Genomic DNA, 20,646 nt, shown 5'->3' on the forward strand with positions numbered 1-20,646 from the left:
AAAGTTCCCTAAATTATGAACATTACTGTACAGCGCGTGTACAGAATATATCCGGTATTTACCCCGCGCCGCCGAGTTTCCAAGATGGCCGCGCCCATTAGTTGGAGCATGAGAAGATTTTACATCAATGCTTTTAGGTAATATGGTTCTTTTACTGTCGTTTGTACGATGTTATGTCGTCTCTTAGCTTTACCTTCTAATTTGCTTTAGAGGAGACGTCAATTTAATTGGTAGAGTAGATCTCTGCGTCCTGAAAACCGAAACTTCTAAATTTGTGCAAGGGGAATTTCCTTCTAGGCCTACTCGATCCCACAATAAAATAAGATTTATTGATTTCAGATACCATATCCGATGCCAGCATGTTGGCTTGCAGATACAGCTTTCCAATAGGAGACTATACAACACAAAGGCTCCACGGAACATATTAACCCTTCACGACAGAGGCATCTTTCAAAATGTCTATCCCAGTGGCAGGTAACAAAATGTTGAGAATTTCAGCTCTATATTTAGAAGTAAATGTATTAGATATTAAGAAACTGAGCCTCAAACGCTTAACACTAAGCTAAAAGGAAATTCACTCTAGCCTGAGCTAGTAAGGTGACCTCTACTTCATACACTGTCCAGTTTTACACTACTCCCTCCTTCACAAAAGCATGTTGAACACTATATACCCCTGAGTATGAAAGCCCTATCTCATACTACATGTATAATATTCCCTATACAGGAAGAAGAAACGAAGTCTTTACCCCCAAAGACAACTTCATCTTACTGGGTATTCCAGGCATATTCACCAGCTCTCATTTTGAATACACCATTCCAAATCCCTTGCTTGAAAAACTGTTTTCCAAAAACTATATGTGAGTGGAACAAATTACCACCTGACATTGTCTCCTGTCCCACCACATCCTGACCCGCATATTAACTGAATATAAAGTTCATGTGACACCCATACCTATACAGGTGACCCCCATACCTGAACAGGTGACCCCAATACCTTTACAGGTGACCCCCATACCTTTACAGGTGACCCCCATACCTTTACAGGTGACCCCCATACCTTTACAGGTGACACCCATACCTTTACAGGTGACCCCATACCTTTACAGGTGACCCCCATACCTTTACAGGTGACCCCCATACCTTTACAGGTGACCCCCATACCTTTACAGGTGACCCCATACCTTTACAGGTGACCCCACACCTTTACAGGTGACCCCCATACCTTTACAGGTGACCCCATACCTTTACAGGTGACCCCCACACCTTTACAGGTGACACCCATACCTTTACAGGTGACACCCATACCTTTACATACCTGTACTGTAGTTATATGTCACCCGCATAGTAACTGACTGTAAAGCTCAGGTGACCCCATACCTTTACAGGTGACCCTCATACCTTTACACACCTGTATCTATTTTGTTATTGTATCACATATCTGAAGATTTGCTCAACCTAACAAATTATGTTTCCCCCAAAGATACGGATATGATATTAGTTTTGATATATGAAGGAGTACTTTAGTTATATATGTACTAGTAAATTCATCTATTGTGATATTATGACTTACTAGTTAAGAATGCATTACTAATCTTGAAATTAACATACAGGAAAAGAATGCATTACTAATCTAGAAATTAACATACCGGAAAAGAAAGCATTACTAATCTAGAAATTAACATACAGGAAAAGAAAGCATTACTAATCTAGAAATTAACATACAGGAAAAGAAAGCATTACTAATCTAGAAATTAACATACAGGAAAAGAAAGCATTACTAATCTAGAAATTAACATACAGGAAAACCCAGATTTCTGCTAAAGACCAAAGGTTTTTCATTCAAGGTTGAAATTTTTTTATTATTATATTATTTTATGAATGAAAAGATTATATTATTTTATGAATGAAATGAATGAATTTAAATCTGATGATTATTTTTTTCCTGCAGTACCCCAGAACTTGTTCAAAAGCTGTCTAAACCAGTAACGGTATACTGTGGCTTTGATCCTACAGCTGAAAGCCTTCACATCGGTAACCTGCTGGCAATCATAGCGCTACTTCACTGTCAACGTGGCGGACATAACCCTATAGGACTAGTAAGTCTTAATATGACAATCTCAAACTTTCAAATTTCAATTCTAACTCCATAACATTTTAAAGGCAATCACACACTTTCAAGCTACAATTCTCACTTCATAATAAGACAAACTGACACTTTTAAAATCCAATGTTCTCACACTATAAAAGGATAATTCAATGTTCTCACACTATAAAAGGATAATCCAGTGTTCTCACACTATAAAAGGATAATCCAGTGTTCTCACACTATAAAAGGATAATCCAATGTTCTCACACCATAAAAGGATAATCCAATGTTCTCACACCATAAAAGGATAATCCAGTGTTCTCATACTATAAAAGGATAATCCAATGTTCTCACACTATAAAAGGATAATCCAATGTTCTCACACTATAAAAGGATAATCCAGTGTTCTCACACTATAAAAGGATAATCCAATGTTCTCACACCATAAAAGGATAATCCAGTGTTCTCACACTATAAAAGGATAATCCAATGTTCTCACACTATAAAAGGATAATTCAATGTTCTCACACTATAAAAGGATAATCCAATGTTATCACACCATGAAAGGATAATCCAGTGTTCTCACACTTTAAAAGGATAATCCAATGTTATCACACTATAAAAGGATAATCCAGTGTTCTCACACTATAAAAGGATCATCCAGTGTTCTCACACTATAAAAGGATAATCCAATGTTCTCACACCTTAAAAGGATAATCCAATGTTCTCACACTATAAAAGGGTTAATCCAGTGTTCTCACACTATAAAAGGATAATCCAATGTTATCACACCATAAAAGGATAATCCAGTGTTCTCACACTATAAAAGGATAATCCAATGTTCTCACACTATAAAAGGATAATTCAATGTTCTCACACTATAAAAGGATAATCCAATGTTATCACACCATGAAAGGATAATCCAGTGTTCTCACACTATAAAAGGATAATCCAATGTTCTCACACTATAAAAGGATAATTCAATGTTCTCACACTATAAAAGGATAATCCAATGTTATCACACCATGAAAGGATAATCCAGTGTTCTCACACTTTAAAAGGATAATCCAATGTTATCACACTATAAAAGGATAATCCAGTGTTCTCACACTATAAAAGGATCATCCAGTGTTCTCACACTATAAAAGGATAATCCAATGTTCTCACACCATAAAAGGATAATTCAATGTTCTCACACTATAAAAGGATAATCCAATGTTCTCACACTATAAAAGGATAATTCAGTGTTCTCACACTATCAAAGGATAATCCAATGTTCTCGCACCATAAAAGGATAATCCAGTGTTCTCACACCATAAAAGGATAATCCAGTGTTCTCACACTATAAAAGGATAATCCAGTGTTCTCACACTTTAAAAGGATAATCCAGTGTTCTCACACTATAAAAGGATAATCCAGTGTTCTCACACTATAAAAGGATAATCCAATGTTCTCACACTATAAAAGGATAATTCAATGTTCTCACACTATAAAAGGATAATCCAATGTTATCACACCATGAAAGGATAATCCAGTGTTCTCACACTTTAAAAGGATAATCCAATGTTATCACACTATAAAAGGATAATCCAATGTTCTCACACTATAAAAGGATAATCCAGTGTTCTCACACCATAAAAGGATCATCCAGTGTTCTCACACTATAAAAGGATAATCCAATGTTCTCACACCTTAAAAGGATAATCCAATGTTCTCACACTATAAAAGGGTTAATCCAGTGTTCTCACACTATAAAAGGATAATCCAGTGTTCTCACACTATAAAAGGATAATCCAATGTTCTCACACCATCAAAGGATAATCCAGTGTTCTCACACTATAAAAGGATAATCCAATGTTCTCACACCATAAAAGGATAATCCAGTGTTCTCACACTATAAAAGAATAATCCAATGTTCTCACACTATAAAAGGATAATCCAGTGTTCTCACACTATCAAAGGATAATCCAGTGTTCTCACACCATAACAGGATAATCCAGTGTTCTCACACTATAAAAGGATAATCCAGTGTTCTCACACCATAAGAGGATAATCCAGTGTTCTCACACTATAAAAGGATAATCCAAAGTTCTCACACTATAAAAGGATAATCCAGTGTTCTCACACTATAAAAGGATAATCCAGTGTTCTCACACTATAAAAGGATAATCCAGTGTTCTCACACTATAAAAGGATATTCCAATGTTCTCACACTATAAAAGAATAATCCAGTGTTCCCACACTTTAAAAGAATAATCCAATGTTCTCACACTATAAAAGGATAATCCAGTGTTCTCACACTATCAAAGGATAATCCAGTGTTCTCACACCATAAGAGGATAATCCAGTGTTCTCACACTATAAAAGGATAATCCAAAGTTCTCACACTATAAAAGGATAATCCAGTGTTCTCACACTATAAAAGGATAATCCAGTGTTCTCACACTATAAAAGGATAATCCAGTGTTCTCACACTATAAAAGGATAATTCAATGTTCTCACACTATAAAAGGATAATCCAGTGTTCTCACACTATAAAAGGATAATCCAGTGTTCTCACACTATAAAAGGATAATCCAGTGTTCTCACACCATTAAAGGATAATCCAATATTCTCACACCATAAAGGATAATCCAGTGTTCTCACACTATAAAAGGATAATCCAGTGTTCTCACACCATAAGAGGATAATCCAGTGTTCTCACACTATAAAAGGATCATCCAGTGTTCTCACACTATAAAAGGATAATTCAATGTTCTCACACTATAAAAGGATAATCCAGTGTTCTCACACTATAAAAGGATAATCCAGTGTTCTCACACTATAAAAGGAAAATCCAGTGTTCTCACACTATAAAAGGACAATCCAATGTTCTCACACTATAAAAGGATAATCCAATGTTCTCACACTATAAAAGGATAATTCAATGTTCTCACACTATCAAAGGATAATCCAGTGTTCTCACACCATAAAAGGATAATCCAATGTTCTCACACCATAAAAGGATAATCTAGTGTTCTCACACTATAAAAGGATAATCCAGTGTTCTCACACTATAAAAGGATAATCCAATGTTCTCACACTATAAAAGGATAATTCAATGTTCTCACACTATAAAAGGATAATCCAATGTTATCACACCATGAAAGGATAATCCAGTGTTCTCACACTTTAAAAGGATAATCCAATGTTATCACACTATAAAAGGATAATCCAGTGTTCTCACACTATAAAAGGATAATCCAATTTTATCACACCATAAAATGATAATCCAAAGTTCTTACACTATAAAAGGATAATCCAGTGTTCTCGCACTATAAAAGGATAATCCAGTGTTCTCACACTATAAAAGAATAATCCAGTGTTCTCACACTATAAAAGGATAATCCAATGTTCTCACACTGTAAAAGGATAATCCAATGTTCTCACACCATAAAAGGATAATCCAATATTCTCACACTATAAAAGGATAATCCAATGTTCTCACACTGTAAAAGGATAATCCAATGTTCTCACACCATAAAAGGATAATCCAATATTCTCACACTATAAAAGGATAATCCAATGTTCTCACACTGTAAAAGGATAATCCAGTGTTCTCACACTATAAAAGGATAATCCAATTCTCTCACACTATAAAAGGATAATTCAATATTCTCACACTATAAAAGGATAATCCAATGTTCTCACACTATAAAAGGATAATCCAATATTCTCACACTATAAAAGGATAATCCAGTGTTCTCACACTATAAAAGGATAATTCAATGTTCTCACACTATAAAAGGATAATCCAGTGTTCTCACACTATAAAAGGATAATCGAGTGGTCTCACACTATAAAATGATAATCCAATGTTCTCACACTATAAAAGGATAATCGAGTGGTCTCACACTATAAAAGGATAATCCAGTGTTCTCACACTATAAAAGGATAATTCAATGTTCTCACACTATAAAAGGATAATCCAGTGTTCTCACACTATAAAATGATAATCCAATGTTTTCACACTATAAAAAGATCATCCAAAGTTCTCACACCATAAAAGGATAATCCAATATTCTCACACTATAAAAGGATAATTCAATGTTCTCACACTATAAATCGATAATTCAATGTTCTCACACCATAAAAGGATAATCCAGTGTTCTCACACTATAAAAGGATAATCCAATGTTCTCACACTATAAAAGGATAATCCAATGTTCTCACACTGTAAAAGGATAATCCAATGTTCTCACACCATAAAAGGATAATCCAGTTTTCTCACACCATAAAAGGATAATCCAATGTTCTCACACCATAAAAGGATAATCCAATGTTCTCACACTGTAAAAGGATAATCCAATGTTCTCACACTGTAAAAGGATAATCCAATGTTCTCACACCATAAAAGGATAATCCAGTGTTCTCACACTATAAAAGGATAATCCAATATTCTCACACTATAAAAGGATAATCCAGTGTTCTCACACTATAAAAGGATAATCCAATGTTCTCACACTATAAAGGATAATCTCACACTTTTCAAATTCCAGTTCTCACTCCCACAGATATGCTTTTAAAATCAAATTCTAAATTTAAAGAAGACATCTTAATTTTTTCACACCTTCAAAATCTGATTATCTCGTCTTATCTAGAGATTATCACACTTTCAAAATTAAATTCTCATTGTCAGTATAACGTGACCGGGTGGGGTGTCCTGCTGGGTGTCTTCAGTAGTATGCTTCAGTGAGGTAGCACTATAAATCGACAAAAGTTCCGACCTATCACAAGGAGACATAAAGGAACATACCGCAGCCTCATAAAACACACATACGCACTCACCACATGCATGTGTATCGCAAGCACGAGAGGCCGTCCTTAAATGACCTTGGCTGTTGATAGGACGTTAAACAAGTGAAAACAAACCAAACCAAACTCAGTCCATGTTAGGACATTCTCACACTTTCAGAATATAAAAAACCTTCTTTCATATAAGGTTTTCAAAGTAAAGAATAGACATTTCCCATTTCTAAAGATGCCTAATCTATCTTCCAGTGTATCATGTAGAGTTATGTGGTGGTTATGACACAGTTACAATATTTTGTGTTGTAACAGATAGGGGGCGCCACCGCCATGGTTGGAGATCCTAGCGGTAAAACCAAGGACAGGAAGCCGATGAAGGTTGCTGATGTGGAGAGAAACATGGAGTCCATTACGGAAAGTCTATACAGGATATTTGACAATCACAGGAAATTCATATTGAAGGAAGATAAAGAACTTCCTCCCCTAAAGTAAGATCTAGGACTTGGTGTGTTGTCTGACCGACTCTCCCCAATGGTCAAGGGGATTCCCTCGGCTAGAGTCTGACCGACTCTCCCCAATGGTCAAGGGAATTCCCTCGGCTAAAGTCTGACTGATTCTCCCCAATGGCAAAGGGGATTCCCTCGGCTAAAGTCTGACCGACTCTCCCCACTGGTAAAGGGGATTCCCTCGGCTAAAGTCTGGCCGACTCTCCTCAGTGGTAAAGGGGATTCCCTCGGCTAAAGTCTGACCAACTCTCCTCAGTGGTAAAGGGGATTCCCTCGGCTAAAGTCTGACCGACTCTCCCCAACGGTAAAGGGGATTCCCTCGGCTAAAGTCTGACTGACTCTCCTCAGTGGTAAAGGGGATTCCCTCGGCTAAAGTCTGACCGACTCTCCCCAATGGTAAAGGGGATTCCCTCGGCTAAAGTCTGGCCGACTCTCCTCAGTGGTAAAGGGGATTCCCTCGGCTAAAGTCTGACCAACTCTCCTCAGTGGTAAAGGGGATTCCCTCGGCTAAAGTCTGACCGACTCTCCCCAACGGTAAAGGGGATTCCCTCGGCTAAAGTCTGACTGACTCTCCTCAGTGGTAAAGGGGATTCCCTCGGCTAAAGTCTGACCGACTCTCCCCAATGGTAAAGGGGATTCCCTCGGCTAAAGTCTGACCGACTCTCCCCAATGGTAAAGGGGATTCCCTCGGCTAAAGTCTGACCGACTCTCCCCAATGGTAAAGGGGATTCCCTCCGCTAGAGAGGGGCCGTGGTGGCCGAGTGGTTAAGGTGTCCCGACACTTTAACACTAGCCCTCCACCTCTAGGTTGCGAGTTCGAAACCTACGTGGGGCAGTTGCCAGGTACTGACTGTAGGCCGGTGGTTCTTCTCCGGGTACTCCGGCTTTCCTCCACCTCAAAAACCTGGCACGTCCTTAAATGACCCTGGCTGTTAATAGGACGTTAAACAAAAACAAACCAAACCTCGACTAAAGTCTGACCGACTCTCCCCAATGGTAAAGGGGATTCCCTCGGCTAAAGTCTGACCGACTCTCCCCAATGGTCAAGGGGATTCCCTCGGCTAAAGTCTGACCGACTCTCCCCAATGGTAAAGGGGATTCCCTCGGCTAAAGTCTGACCGACTCTCCCCAGTGGTAAAGGGGATTCCCTCGGCTAAAGTCTGACCGACTCTCCCCAATTGTAAAGGGGATTCCCTCCCTAAAGTAAGATCCAAGACTTAGGTTCAAAGGTCAAACTTGACCACTCTTGAAGAGTTATTAGAAATATTTTGATAAACATCACATACAATGTAAGCCGTTTACACATGAGTTAGGGGTAATATATCTGTCAATCTTTACTTACAGAATTTTAAACAATGCTGATTGGTATCGAGAAATTAATGTCGTCAGTTTCCTTGCATCCACTGGGCGTCGGTTTCGTCTGGGTTCCATGTTGTCCCGTCAAAGGTAAATAGCAAATTAAATATGCAACAGAAAGGTAACACATATACAATGTTTAATGTCAAATAAAAAAAAGCTCACAAAATCACATTCTGTTTTCAAAACTTATATTTCATTTTGCAGGTGATGAATTACTCATCAACTTTCTCATTTTATATCAAGAATTGAGGGATTTTAAAGAAATTTGATGCCATGCAAGCAGTATCTTTATTTATTGTCTAGCTTTGACTTTTACCTCTTTCATTGTTCAGATAAACTGCAATGTTTATTTTACATTTCTCATTAATGATTTTAAGAAATTATGGAGAAATTTATCTCAGGAAAGAATAGTACTCCATGTGTTTGAATTAGACTCCCACCATTATCAGAGACTGTTTGTGTCAAGCTTTAATTTGAATCAGACTCCCACAATTATCAGAAACCAAGTATGTCAAACTTTTATTTGAATTAGACTCCCACATTATCAGAGATTAATTTGATTCAAACTTTAAGCATTATCCTATAAGTGTCAAACATAGATTTGAATCAGATTATACTTGAGAATACAGTAACCAATATTGAACTTCCCTTTTCTGGGTGGTTGTATTTCAGTATTGAAATCTTCTCATGCAAGATCTACAGAGATCAACATGTTTATGTGTTCAGTGTTTCAGACAGACTTAAGTCATCAGAGGGGATGAGTTTTACTGAGTTCAGCTATCAAATCCTCCAGGCCTATGATTGGTTGCACCTTTGTCGCCATCACAAATGTTCAATACAGATCGGAGGGAATGATCAGCTGGGAAACATTACGTCAGGTTTTGAACTTCTATGTGCGGAAACGGATGAACGTGTATGGGGTAGGCTTCTGTATGTGTGTGCGTTTGATCCAATGTATGAGCAGATGTACGAGTGGTGTTATGTAGATGTGTGTATGTACATATATGTTGTGAAGATATTACAAAGTGCTCTGTTTATCATGTACATGTATCATTTTTAGCTCACCTGCTCGAAGGGCAAGTGAGCTTATGCCGTGGTGCGGCGTCCATCGGCCGTCCGGCGTCAACTTTTTCATTCAAACAACTTCTTCTCAATAACCAAAAGGCCCAGGGACTTGATATTGGGCATGTAGCGTGCTGGGGTGAAGGGCTACAATGTTTGTTCAAATAAATGACCTTGGCCTTCATTCAAGGTCACATGGGTCAAATAGGCTATAATCTTCAAACGACTTCTTCTCAATAACCAAGAGGCACAGGGACTTTATATTGGGCCTGTAGTATGCTGGGGAGATGGGCAACAAAGTTTGTTCAAATAAATGACCTTGACCTTCATTCAAGGTCACATGGGTCAAATATGCTATAATCTTCAAACGACTTCTTCTCAATAACCAAGAGGCCCAGGGACTTGATATTGGGCCTGTAGCATGCTGGGGTGAAGGGCAACAAAGTTTGTTCAAATAAATGACCTTGACCTTCATTCAAGGTCACATGGGTCAAATATGCTATAATCTTCAAATGACTTCTTCTCAATAACCAAGAGGCCCAGGGACTTGATATTAGGGTTGAAGCATGCTGGGGTGAAGGGCTACAAAGTTTGTTCAAATAAATGACCTTGACCTTCATTCAAGATCACATGGGTCAAATAGGCTATAATCTTCAAACGACCTCTTCTCAATAACCAAGTGGCCCAGGGACTTGGTATTTGGCCTGTAGCATGCTGGGTTGAAGGGCTACAAAGTTTGTTCAAATAAATGACCTTGACCTTCATTCAAGGTCATATGAGTCAAATAGGCTATAATCTTCAAACGACTTCTTCTCAATAACCAAGAGGGCCAGGGACTTGGTATTGGGCCTGTAGCATGCTGGGGTAAAGGGCTACCAATTTTGTTCAAATAAATGACCTTGACCTAGATTCAAGGTCACAGGGATGAAATCGGCTTAAATCTGTAAACAATAATTTTTCAATAGCCAAGAGCCTCCAAGACCTGATATTAGGCCAATAGAATGCTGGAATGAAGGACTAGAAAATTTTCAATATGAATAAAACTAGCTTACAATGATATTTGAATAAAGAGGTAATCAACATAGTATCTTTAGAAATGACCTCAATCAACTTCAAAGTTGCTGTAGAGCCAGGTGAGCGATACAGGCCCATTGGGCCTCTTGTATTGAATAAAAAAGATAAGTTATATAAAAAAAAAATTCTCTGGTATAATTTGGTTATACCGTTGATTATTTGATTATTTCTGAAATATTTCTGAACTTGTATTCTTATAGCTCTATTTTCACTTTTAATCATTAAAAGAGAAGAGTTCCAATGGGGATACTTTTTATACAGGTGGGGGGGGGGGGGGGGGGGGGTAATTTTTTACCTGCATAAAAAGTATATTTGGTAGGGCGGTACATGTATATTTTTTGACTGGTCTCAGATTTTGTCCATTTTCAATTCAGGCCTGACTGTTCCTTTGATAACAACACATAGCGGGGAGAAACTTGGAAAGACCGCAGGAAATGCTGTATGGCTGAACTCGGATCAGACATCTCCTTTTGAATTCTATCAAGTAAGTATTGTTGTATGACTCTTTATTCAGACTTTTGTTTTATTGGCAATTTTCCAATTTGTAGGTATTTTCTGAAAATTCCTGTTGGGCAAGACAAAGAAATATTTCTTTAAAAATGATGATTGTCAGAGTCATTTGAAAGGGAATAAGATTTGAAAATATTGGTGTCAGAGTATGGAATTTGATGAAAATATTGGTATAAGAGAATGGAATTTGAAATCAGTGGTGTAAGAGAATGGAATTTGAAATCATTGATGTAAAAGAATGGAATTTGAAATCATCGATGTAAGAGAATGGAATTTGAAATCATCGATGTAAGAGAATGGAATTTGAAATCATTGATGTAAAATAATCGAATGTATGAGAATGAAATTTGAAATCATTGAATTATGAGTTTATTTTTAGCCCACCATCATCAGATGGTGGGCTATTCAAATCGCCCTGCGTCCGTGGTCCGTGGTCCGTCCGTCCCTCCGTCCGTAAACAATTCTTGTTATCGCTATTTCTCAGAAAGTACTGAAGGGATCTTTCTCAAATTTCATATGTAGGTTCCCCTTGGTGCCTAGTTATGCATATTGCGTTTTGAGACCAATCGGAAAACAACATGGCCGACAGGCAGCCATCTTGGATTTTCACAATTGAAGTTTGTTATCGCTATTTCTGAGAAAGTGCTGAAGGGATCTTTCTCAAATTTCATATGAAGGTTCCCCTTGGTGCCTAGTTATGCATATTGCGATTTGAGACCAATCGGAAAACAACATGGCCGACAGGCAGCCATCTTGGATTTTGACAATTGAAGATTTTTATCGCTATTTCTGAGAAAGTACTGAAGGGATCTTTCTCAAATTTCATATGAAGGTTCCCCTTGGTGCATAGTTATGCATATTGCGTTTTGAGACCAATCGGAAAACAACATGGCCGACAGGCAGCCATCTTGGATTTTGACAATTGAAGTTTGTTATTGCTATTTCTGAGAAAGTACTGAAGGGATCTTTCTCAAATTTCATATGAAGGTTCCCCTTGGTGCCTCGTTATGCATATTGCGTTTTGAGACCAATCCGAAAACAACATGGCCGACAGGCAGCCATCTTGGATTTTGACAATTGAAGTTTGTTATCGCTATTTCTGAGAAAGTACTGAAGGGATCTTTCTCAAATTTCATATGTAGGTTCCCCTTGGTGCCTAGTTATGCATATTGCGTTTTGAGACCAATTGGAAAACAACATGGCCGACAGGCAGCCATCTTGGATTTTGACAATTGAAGTTTGTTATCACAATTTCCGAGAATGTACTGAATGGATCTTTCTGAAATTTCATATGTAGTTTTCCCTTGGTGCCTGCATATTGCGTTTTGAGACCAATCTGAAAACAACATGGCCGACAGGCAGCCATCTTGGATTTTGACAATTGAAGTTTGTTATCACTATTTCTGAGAAAGTATTTAAGGGATCTTTCTCAAATTTCATATGAAGGTTCCACTTGGTGCCTTGTTATGCATATTGCGTTTTGAGACCAATCCGAAAACAACATGGCCGACAGGCAGCCATCTTGGATTTTGACAATTGAAGTTTGTTATCACTATTTCTGAGAAAGTACTGAAGGGATCTTTCTCAAATTTCATATGTAAGTTTCCCTTGGTGCCTAGTTATGCATATTGCATTTTGAGACCAATCTGAAAATAACATGGCCGACAGGCAGCCATCTTGGATTTTGACAATTGAAGTTTGTTATCGCTATTTCTGAGAAAGTACTGAAGGGATCTTTCTCAAATTTCATATGGAGGTTCCCCTTGGTGCCTCGTTATGCTTATTGCATTTTGAGATCAATTGGAAAACAATATGGCCGACAGACCGCCATCTTGGATTTTGACAATTTTCTCAAAGTACTGAATGGATCTTTCTCAAATTTCATAAGTAGGTTCCCCTTGGTTCCTTGTATTGCATTTTTGGACCAGTCTGTCCTGAAAACAACCTGGCAAACAAACAGCCATTATCGTTAAATCTCGAATTTCTTATATAGCTAGGATTCCCTTGTTTGAAAAGTACTGGATGGATGTCTCAATTTGCACAGATTAGTAAAATGAAGGGAAAAGTAGAGAAAAGATCAATCTGACATGGAACCTATGAAGATCATTCAATGGTGGGCGCCAAGATCCCTCTGGGATCTCTTGTTGTATAGATACAAAGCATTACTCATATAATTTCACATCCTGCCTGTAATTTGCTGAAGAGTCTGGTGTTGTTATTTTTATCTCAGTTTTTTATCAAACGGGCGGACGAAGAGGTAGACAGGTATCTTAAATTGTTCACGTTTCTATCAGACGATCAGATAACCAAAGCCATCAAAAGACACAATGTAAGTATACATATAATACTGATACATTTTCTTAATAATGATTTTCAAATTCTAAACATTTTGTTGATGATAAACGATAACGAACGCCCAATCATGAGATGCATTGTCTTATAGTAATCAAATGGTCTATTGCTTTGGTTTCTGCATTATATCGCTAGTACTGTTGGGTCGATTGTACTCAGATTTTATCCGGGATCCGTAACTTCCTGAAGGTGCCTGCACGGAATATCTTTCCAGACCCAGAGGTCAAAGGTCATGGTCAATGTAAATATAGATGGAAAAGTGGCTAATACAAAACATCTCATTTCTGATTGGCTGATTATACTCAGACTTGATTCAGTGCTTTCTCAAAGAAATTGCCTGCTTGGGATTCATTTTCTGGCCCAGAAGTCAAAGGTCAAGGTCACACTTACTATAAATAGAAAATCAGTTGATACACTGCAATTTTTCAATATTAAATTTACACTCTGCCTTTTAGTTCGAATGCTGCGTTGTCTGTTGTAGGAAAACCTGGGTACCAGATACGGACAGAAACTTTTAGCAGAGCAAGTTACGCGTTTAGTCCATGGCGGTAAGTTCCATCTCACAAGACAATGGGGCCGATCAAGACATACTGTATCGTATATAATTAACACACTGGAATCGAAACATAAGGATGGACAGACAGACATTTTACCTTATAAACTGTAAGGATGGACAGACAGACACTTTACCTTATATACTGTAAGGATGGACAGACAGACACTTTACCTTATATACTGTAAGGATGGACAAACAGACACTTTACCTTATATACTGTAAGGATGGACAGACAGACACTTTACCTTATATACTATAAGGATGGACAGACAGACACTTTACCTTACATACTGTAAGGATGGACAGACAGACACTTTACCTTACATACTGTAAGGATGGACAGACACTTTACCTTATATACTGTAAGGATGGACAGACAGACACTTTACCTTACATACTGTAAGGATGGACAGACAGATACTTTACCTTATATACTGTAAGGATGGACAGACACTTTACCTTATATACTGTAAGGATGGACAGACAGACACTTTACCTTATATACTGTAAGGATGGACAGACAGATACTTTACCTTATATAATGTAAGGATGGGCAGACAGACACTTCACCTTATATACTGTAAGGATGGACAGACAGACACTTTATCTCATATACTGTAAGGATGGACAGACACTTTACCTTATATACTGTAAGGATGGACAGACAGACACTTTACCTTATATACTGTAAGGATGTACAGACAGACTCTTTACCTTATATACTGTAAGGATGGACAGACAGACACTTTACCATATATACTGTAAGGATGTACAGACAGACACTTTACCTTATATACTATAAGGATGGACAGACAGACTCTTTACCTTATATACTGTAAGGATGGACAGACAGACACTTTACCTTATATACTGTAAGGATGGACAGACACTTTACCTTATATACTGTAAGGATGGACAGACACTTTACCTTATATACTGTAAAGATGGACAGACAGACACTTCACCTTATATACTGTAAGGATGGACAGACAGACACTTTACCTCATATACTGTAAGGATGGACAGACACTTTACCTTATATACTGTAAGGATGGACAGACAGACACTTTACCTTATATACTGTAAGGATGTACAGACAGACTCTTTACCTTATATACTGTAAGGATGGACAGACAGACACTTTACCTTATATACTGTAAGGATGTACAGACAGACACTTTACCTTATATACTGTAAGGATGGACAGACACTTTACCTTATATACTGTAAGGATGGGCAGACACTTTACCTTACATACTGTAAGGATGGACAGACAGACACTTTACCTTATATACTGTAAGGATGGACAGACAGACACTTTACCTTATATACTGTAAGGATGGACAGACAGATACTTTACCTTATATACTGTAAGGATGGACAGACAGACACTTTACCTTATATACTGTAAGGATGGACAGACAGACACTTTACCTTATATACTGTAAGGATGGACAGACAGACACCATACCTTATATACTGTAAGGATGGACAGACAGACACTTTACCTTATATACTGTAAGGATGGACAGACAGACACTTTACCTCATATACTGTAAGGATGGACAGACAGACACTTTACCTTATATACTGTAAGGATGGACAGACACTTTACCTTACATACTGTAAGGATGGACAGACACTTTACCTTATATACTGTAAGGATGGACAGACAGACACTTTACATTATATGCTGTAAGGATGGACAGACAGATACTTTACCTTATATACTGTAAGGATGGACAGACAGACACTTAACCTTATATACTGTAAGGATGGACAGACACTTTACCTTATATACTGTAAGGATGTACAGACAGACTCTTTACCTTATATACTGTAAGGATGGACAGACAGACACTTAACCTTATATACTGTAAGGATGGACAGACAGACACTTTACCTTATATACTGTAAGGATGGACAGACAGACACTTTACCTTATATTCTGTAAGGATGGACAGACAGACACTTTACCTTATATACTGTAAGGATGGACAGACAGACAGTTTACCTTATATACTGTAAGGATGGACAGACAGACACTTGACCTTATTTTACCTAATAAACTGCTCAGTGAGGTTTCACAAATCAGACTTTTAAAAAATCTATTGGAGATGTTATTATGCATTTGTAGAGGAAGGGCTGGAACAGGCCAGGCGATGGACGTCGGCTTTCTACACTGGAACAACCGACAGCCTGAACGCTCTGAGTCTGGATGAGTTACAACAGCTGTTTAAAAATGTAGTAACAATACAGATGCTACGTGACCCTGGCATGACAGTGAGAGAGATGTGTATGAAAGCCAAAATATTTAATAGAGAAGGTGAGCTTTGCCTCGGTGTAGTTATATATTAATGCCTTCGTCGTAATTTGGTCACGCTTTGTAACTTATCCATTGTCTACGGTTGTCTAGTGCTTGTTTCTACATGTCAACTGTTGAAATTGATATTTTCCTTCAAATTATGCAGTAACGCTATTATGTGTCTTATGAATAGAAAAAAGGGTGTATGAATCCCATTTACAACCCAAGTTCAATTTCCTGAAATTTTCATTCAGAACTGCAAGCGTTTTGACCCAGTTTCTCTTTCCTGTTAAATATTATCCTCAATTCCACAATTCTTCATTCCTTGAGGAATTTCGATCAAACTTCACATAATAATGCGGGACAATAATATCTCCAAAAATTGGAGTTTCAGGATTTTTGGGTCAAGGTCACTTACTATTTTTAGCAGGGACCTGTAGGGCACATGTATTGTTGTAATACCCAGTAGGCTTCTTCAAAGTTAAATGCTGAAAAGAAAGAATGAAGTCCATAAATATAAAGTTATGTGAGAATAAAATTTTGTCTTTGACAGCTGATGCAGATCGAATTATTGGTGAAGGAGGATTGTATATAAATCATTGCAGAACATACACTCCCGACCTTATCTTGTTACCAAGGCAACATATCCTATCAAATGACATCACTCTAGTCAGACTGGGTAAGTATATTTAATGTTACCTAGACAACACAGTAAGTATATATAATGTTACCAAGGCAACACATCCTATCAAATGACATCACGCTGGTCAGACTGGGTAAGTATATATAATGTTACCTAGACAACACAGTAAGTATATATGATGTTACCTAGACAACACAGTAAGTATATATGATGTTACCAAGGCAACAAATTCTATCAAATGACATCACTCTAGTCAGACTGGGTAAGTATATATAATGTTACCTAGACAACACATGCTATCAAATGACATCACTCTAGTCAGACTGGGTAAGTATATATAATCTTACCTAGACAACAGTAAGTATATATGATGTTACCAAGGCAACAAATTCTATCAAATGACATCACACTGGTCAGACTGGGTAAGTATAATGTTACCTAGACAACACGGTAAGTATATGTAATGTTACCTAGACAACACATCCTATCGAATGACATCACTTCCTCTTGTTTGACAATTAGTAGACTTGGGGCTGTGATAGCTCCCTCAGACCTCCACCTACATACCTGACAATTAATGGACTTGGGGCTGTGATAACTCCCTCAGACCTCCACCCACATACCTGACAATTAGTGGACTTGGGGCTGTGATAGCTCCCTTAGACCTCCACCTACATACCTGACAATTAGTGGACTTGGGGCTGTGACAACTCCCTCAGACCTCCACCTACATACCTGACAATTAGTCGACTTGGGGCTATGATAGTTCCCTCAGAGATCCACCCACATACCTGACAAATAGTGGACTTGGGGCTGTGATAACTCCCTCAGACCTCCACCCACATACCTGACAATTAGTGGACTTAGGGCTGTGATAACTGCCTCAGACCTCCACCCACATACCTGACAATTAGTGGACTTGGGGCTGTGATAACTCCCTCAGACCTCCACCCACATACCTGACAATTAGTGGACTTGGGGCTGTGATAGCTCCCTCAGACCTCCACCTACATACCTGACAATTAGTGGACTTGGGGCTGTGACAACTCCCTCAGACCTCCACCTACATACCTGACAATTAGTCGACTTGGGGCTGTGATAACTCCCTCAGACCTCCACCTACATACCTGACAATTAGTCGACTTGGGGCTGTGATAACTCCCTCAGACCTCCACCTACATACCTGACAATTAGTCGACTTGGGGCTGTGATAACTCCCTCAGACCTCCACCTACATACCTGACAATTAGTCGACTTGGGGCTGTGATAGCTCCCTCAGACCTCCACCTACATACCTGACAATTAGTCGACTTGGGGCTGTGATAACTCCCTCAGACCTCCACCTACATACCTGACAATTAGTCGACTTGGGGCTGTGATAGTTCCCCCAGACCTCCACCAGCCTGAGGTGAAGATCCATGTGTTTGGTTTGACACTCCCTCCCTGTGTTGACTTTGTCAGGCCTCCCGTATGTTGGTCATTGGAGAAGCCACCAACTACTACAAGGAAACTCTGAATGTTCATGGGACGATAAAACCAAGGAACAAACAATAGGTTAATTTAATGATGATAATCTATTGTACTTTCTGAAGCAGCATTTTGTTCTGACAAAATTTCCTATATCTTTATACATTTAAAGAGACAAACTGGTTTTTCAATAATATTGTTTCACCTCCGGGTTCATTTTGATTATTTTTTTATGGTGGTTCATTGGCTTAATCTTGTAGTTTTTCTCTAGATTCTCCATTTCCCTCACCCAGTTAAGACCCATCCCACCCTTCCATCTGGGACAACAACATGTTCGTATAACTAAAAAATTGTAAAATAATTAAAGTTTACAATTGAATATTGAATTTCATGCTTTTATGAATTTAAATAGTTTAACATTCCTGCTTAGCAGTATGTATCAATTGTGACCATGAATATTTGAAAGTGTATTGATGGTACTTTACTGTATTTTTTAAAATATTTGAAGGTGTATTGATGGTACTTAACTGTATTTTTTATAATATTTGAAGGTGTATTGATGGTACTTTACTGTATTTTCAGGGAAGAAGAAGCATTTCATCATCAGATGGCTCAGTCCGTGATATTCTCAGATGTTGACAACATCTTACAGATATAATTATATGTGACTGTTACACTAATGGATGGACCATGTTGGATACATTTGTGTTTCATCACACACAGATCAAGTTCACTCTTTGTACAAATTATTTAATTTACAAATCTGTAAAAAAAAAAAAGGAAAATCATTATTTATAGGTCTTAATAAATCTTTATTCTTTAATTGTTTATTTTAGTGCGAAAATAGAGGCAATATATAAAAAGTTATTGTTCGACTTTCTTTATCTATAATCAAAAACAAAAACAATACCACACACACCCTCACAGTCACACACACATACCCTAACACACACACACATACCCTAACACACACACACACATACCCTAACACACACACACACACATGTTATTGTAATAAAAATCCTTGAGTTGCAAGAAAATATTATAACTTAGATTCCAAGTCAGGGAAAAGTTCTGGGACACATTAAAGTTTCAAAAGTTTAAAAATGTCTTTTTGTGGTTGTTTACTTTGATATTAAAAAATAGCAACTTACTTCCAAGGAGAGTCTGTTAAAACAATCTGGATATCAATATGATTAAAATACAGATCAGCATTATATAAACACTTAATTGTGAAGATCTGATGCTGGGTGGTAAGGGGTGATGTTGAAATTTTGATCAGATTGTCTGAACATGTGATGGAGGGAGTGAAACCTGATGATGTGTGTTAGGGAAATTACAAAGGCGGCTTCCTGTCCCAGTTGCTCTGTTTTTAGCTCACCTGCCCGTCCGGCGTCAACTTTTTCATTTAAACGACTTCTTCTAAATAACCAAAAGGCCCAGGGACTTGATATTGGGCCTAGCATGCTGGGGGTGAAGGGCTCATAAGTCTGTTCAAGTAAATGACCTTGATCTTCATTCAAGGTCACATGGGTCAAATAGGCTATAATCTTCAAACGACTTCTTCTCAATAACCAAGAGGCCCAGGGGCTTGATATTTGGCCTGTAGCATGCTGGGGCTGACCTTCATTCAAGGTCACAGGGGTGAAATATTTTTAAATCTTGCTATAGCCAATAGTCACCAAGACCCGAAATTAGGCCAATAGTATGCTGGAATGAAGGACTAGAAACTATATTGACATGAATAAACCTAGCTTACTCTGATATTTGAATAAATTGGTTATCAGCATAGTACCTGGTATCTGTAGAAAGGACCTCAATCAACTGCAAATTACTAGTAGCTGTAGAGCCAGGTGAGCGATACAGGCCCATTTGGCCTCTTGTTTGCTAATTAACGTCGTTGATAATCTAGTTAACACTTTTAACTTACCACTGCAA

At 38.0% G+C, this 20,646-nt stretch overlaps 1 protein-coding gene across 1 annotated transcript; it reads left to right on the forward strand.

Annotated features, from left to right (window-relative positions):
• Window positions 1-25: 25 nt before the first annotated feature.
• Window positions 26-19,815, forward strand: LOC117317776 (tyrosine--tRNA ligase, mitochondrial-like). The gene is made up of 12 exons (XM_033872706.1): window positions 26-137; window positions 340-474; window positions 1,949-2,096; window positions 7,187-7,362; window positions 8,725-8,826; window positions 9,466-9,659; window positions 11,250-11,359; window positions 13,616-13,714; window positions 14,219-14,285; window positions 16,431-16,619; window positions 17,152-17,277; window positions 19,291-19,815. The coding sequence occupies exons 1-12, from the start codon at window positions 85-87 to the stop codon at window positions 19,329-19,331; spliced, it is 1,440 nt and encodes a 479-aa protein (XP_033728597.1). The 5' UTR covers window positions 26-84; the 3' UTR covers window positions 19,332-19,815.
• The last annotated feature ends 831 nt before the right edge of the window (window positions 19,816-20,646 follow it).

This window comes from Pecten maximus, chromosome 19 (genome assembly GCF_902652985.1).
Source record: "Pecten maximus chromosome 19, xPecMax1.1, whole genome shotgun sequence".
Taxonomy (NCBI): Eukaryota; Metazoa; Mollusca; class Bivalvia; order Pectinida; family Pectinidae; genus Pecten; species Pecten maximus.

Excerpts from the sequence above, each read along its gene's own strand:
- LOC117317776 (XM_033872706.1), top strand. The coding sequence starts at position 85 with ATGGCCGCGCCCATTAGTTGGAGCATGAGAAGATTTTACATCAATGCT. Across the intron at positions 2,097-7,186 it reads GACATAACCCTATAGGACTA|ATAGGGGGCGCCACCGCCAT; the intron begins GTAAGTCTTAAT and ends GTGTTGTAACAG. Across the intron at positions 16,620-17,151 it reads CAAAATATTTAATAGAGAAG|CTGATGCAGATCGAATTATT; the intron begins GTGAGCTTTGCC and ends TGTCTTTGACAG.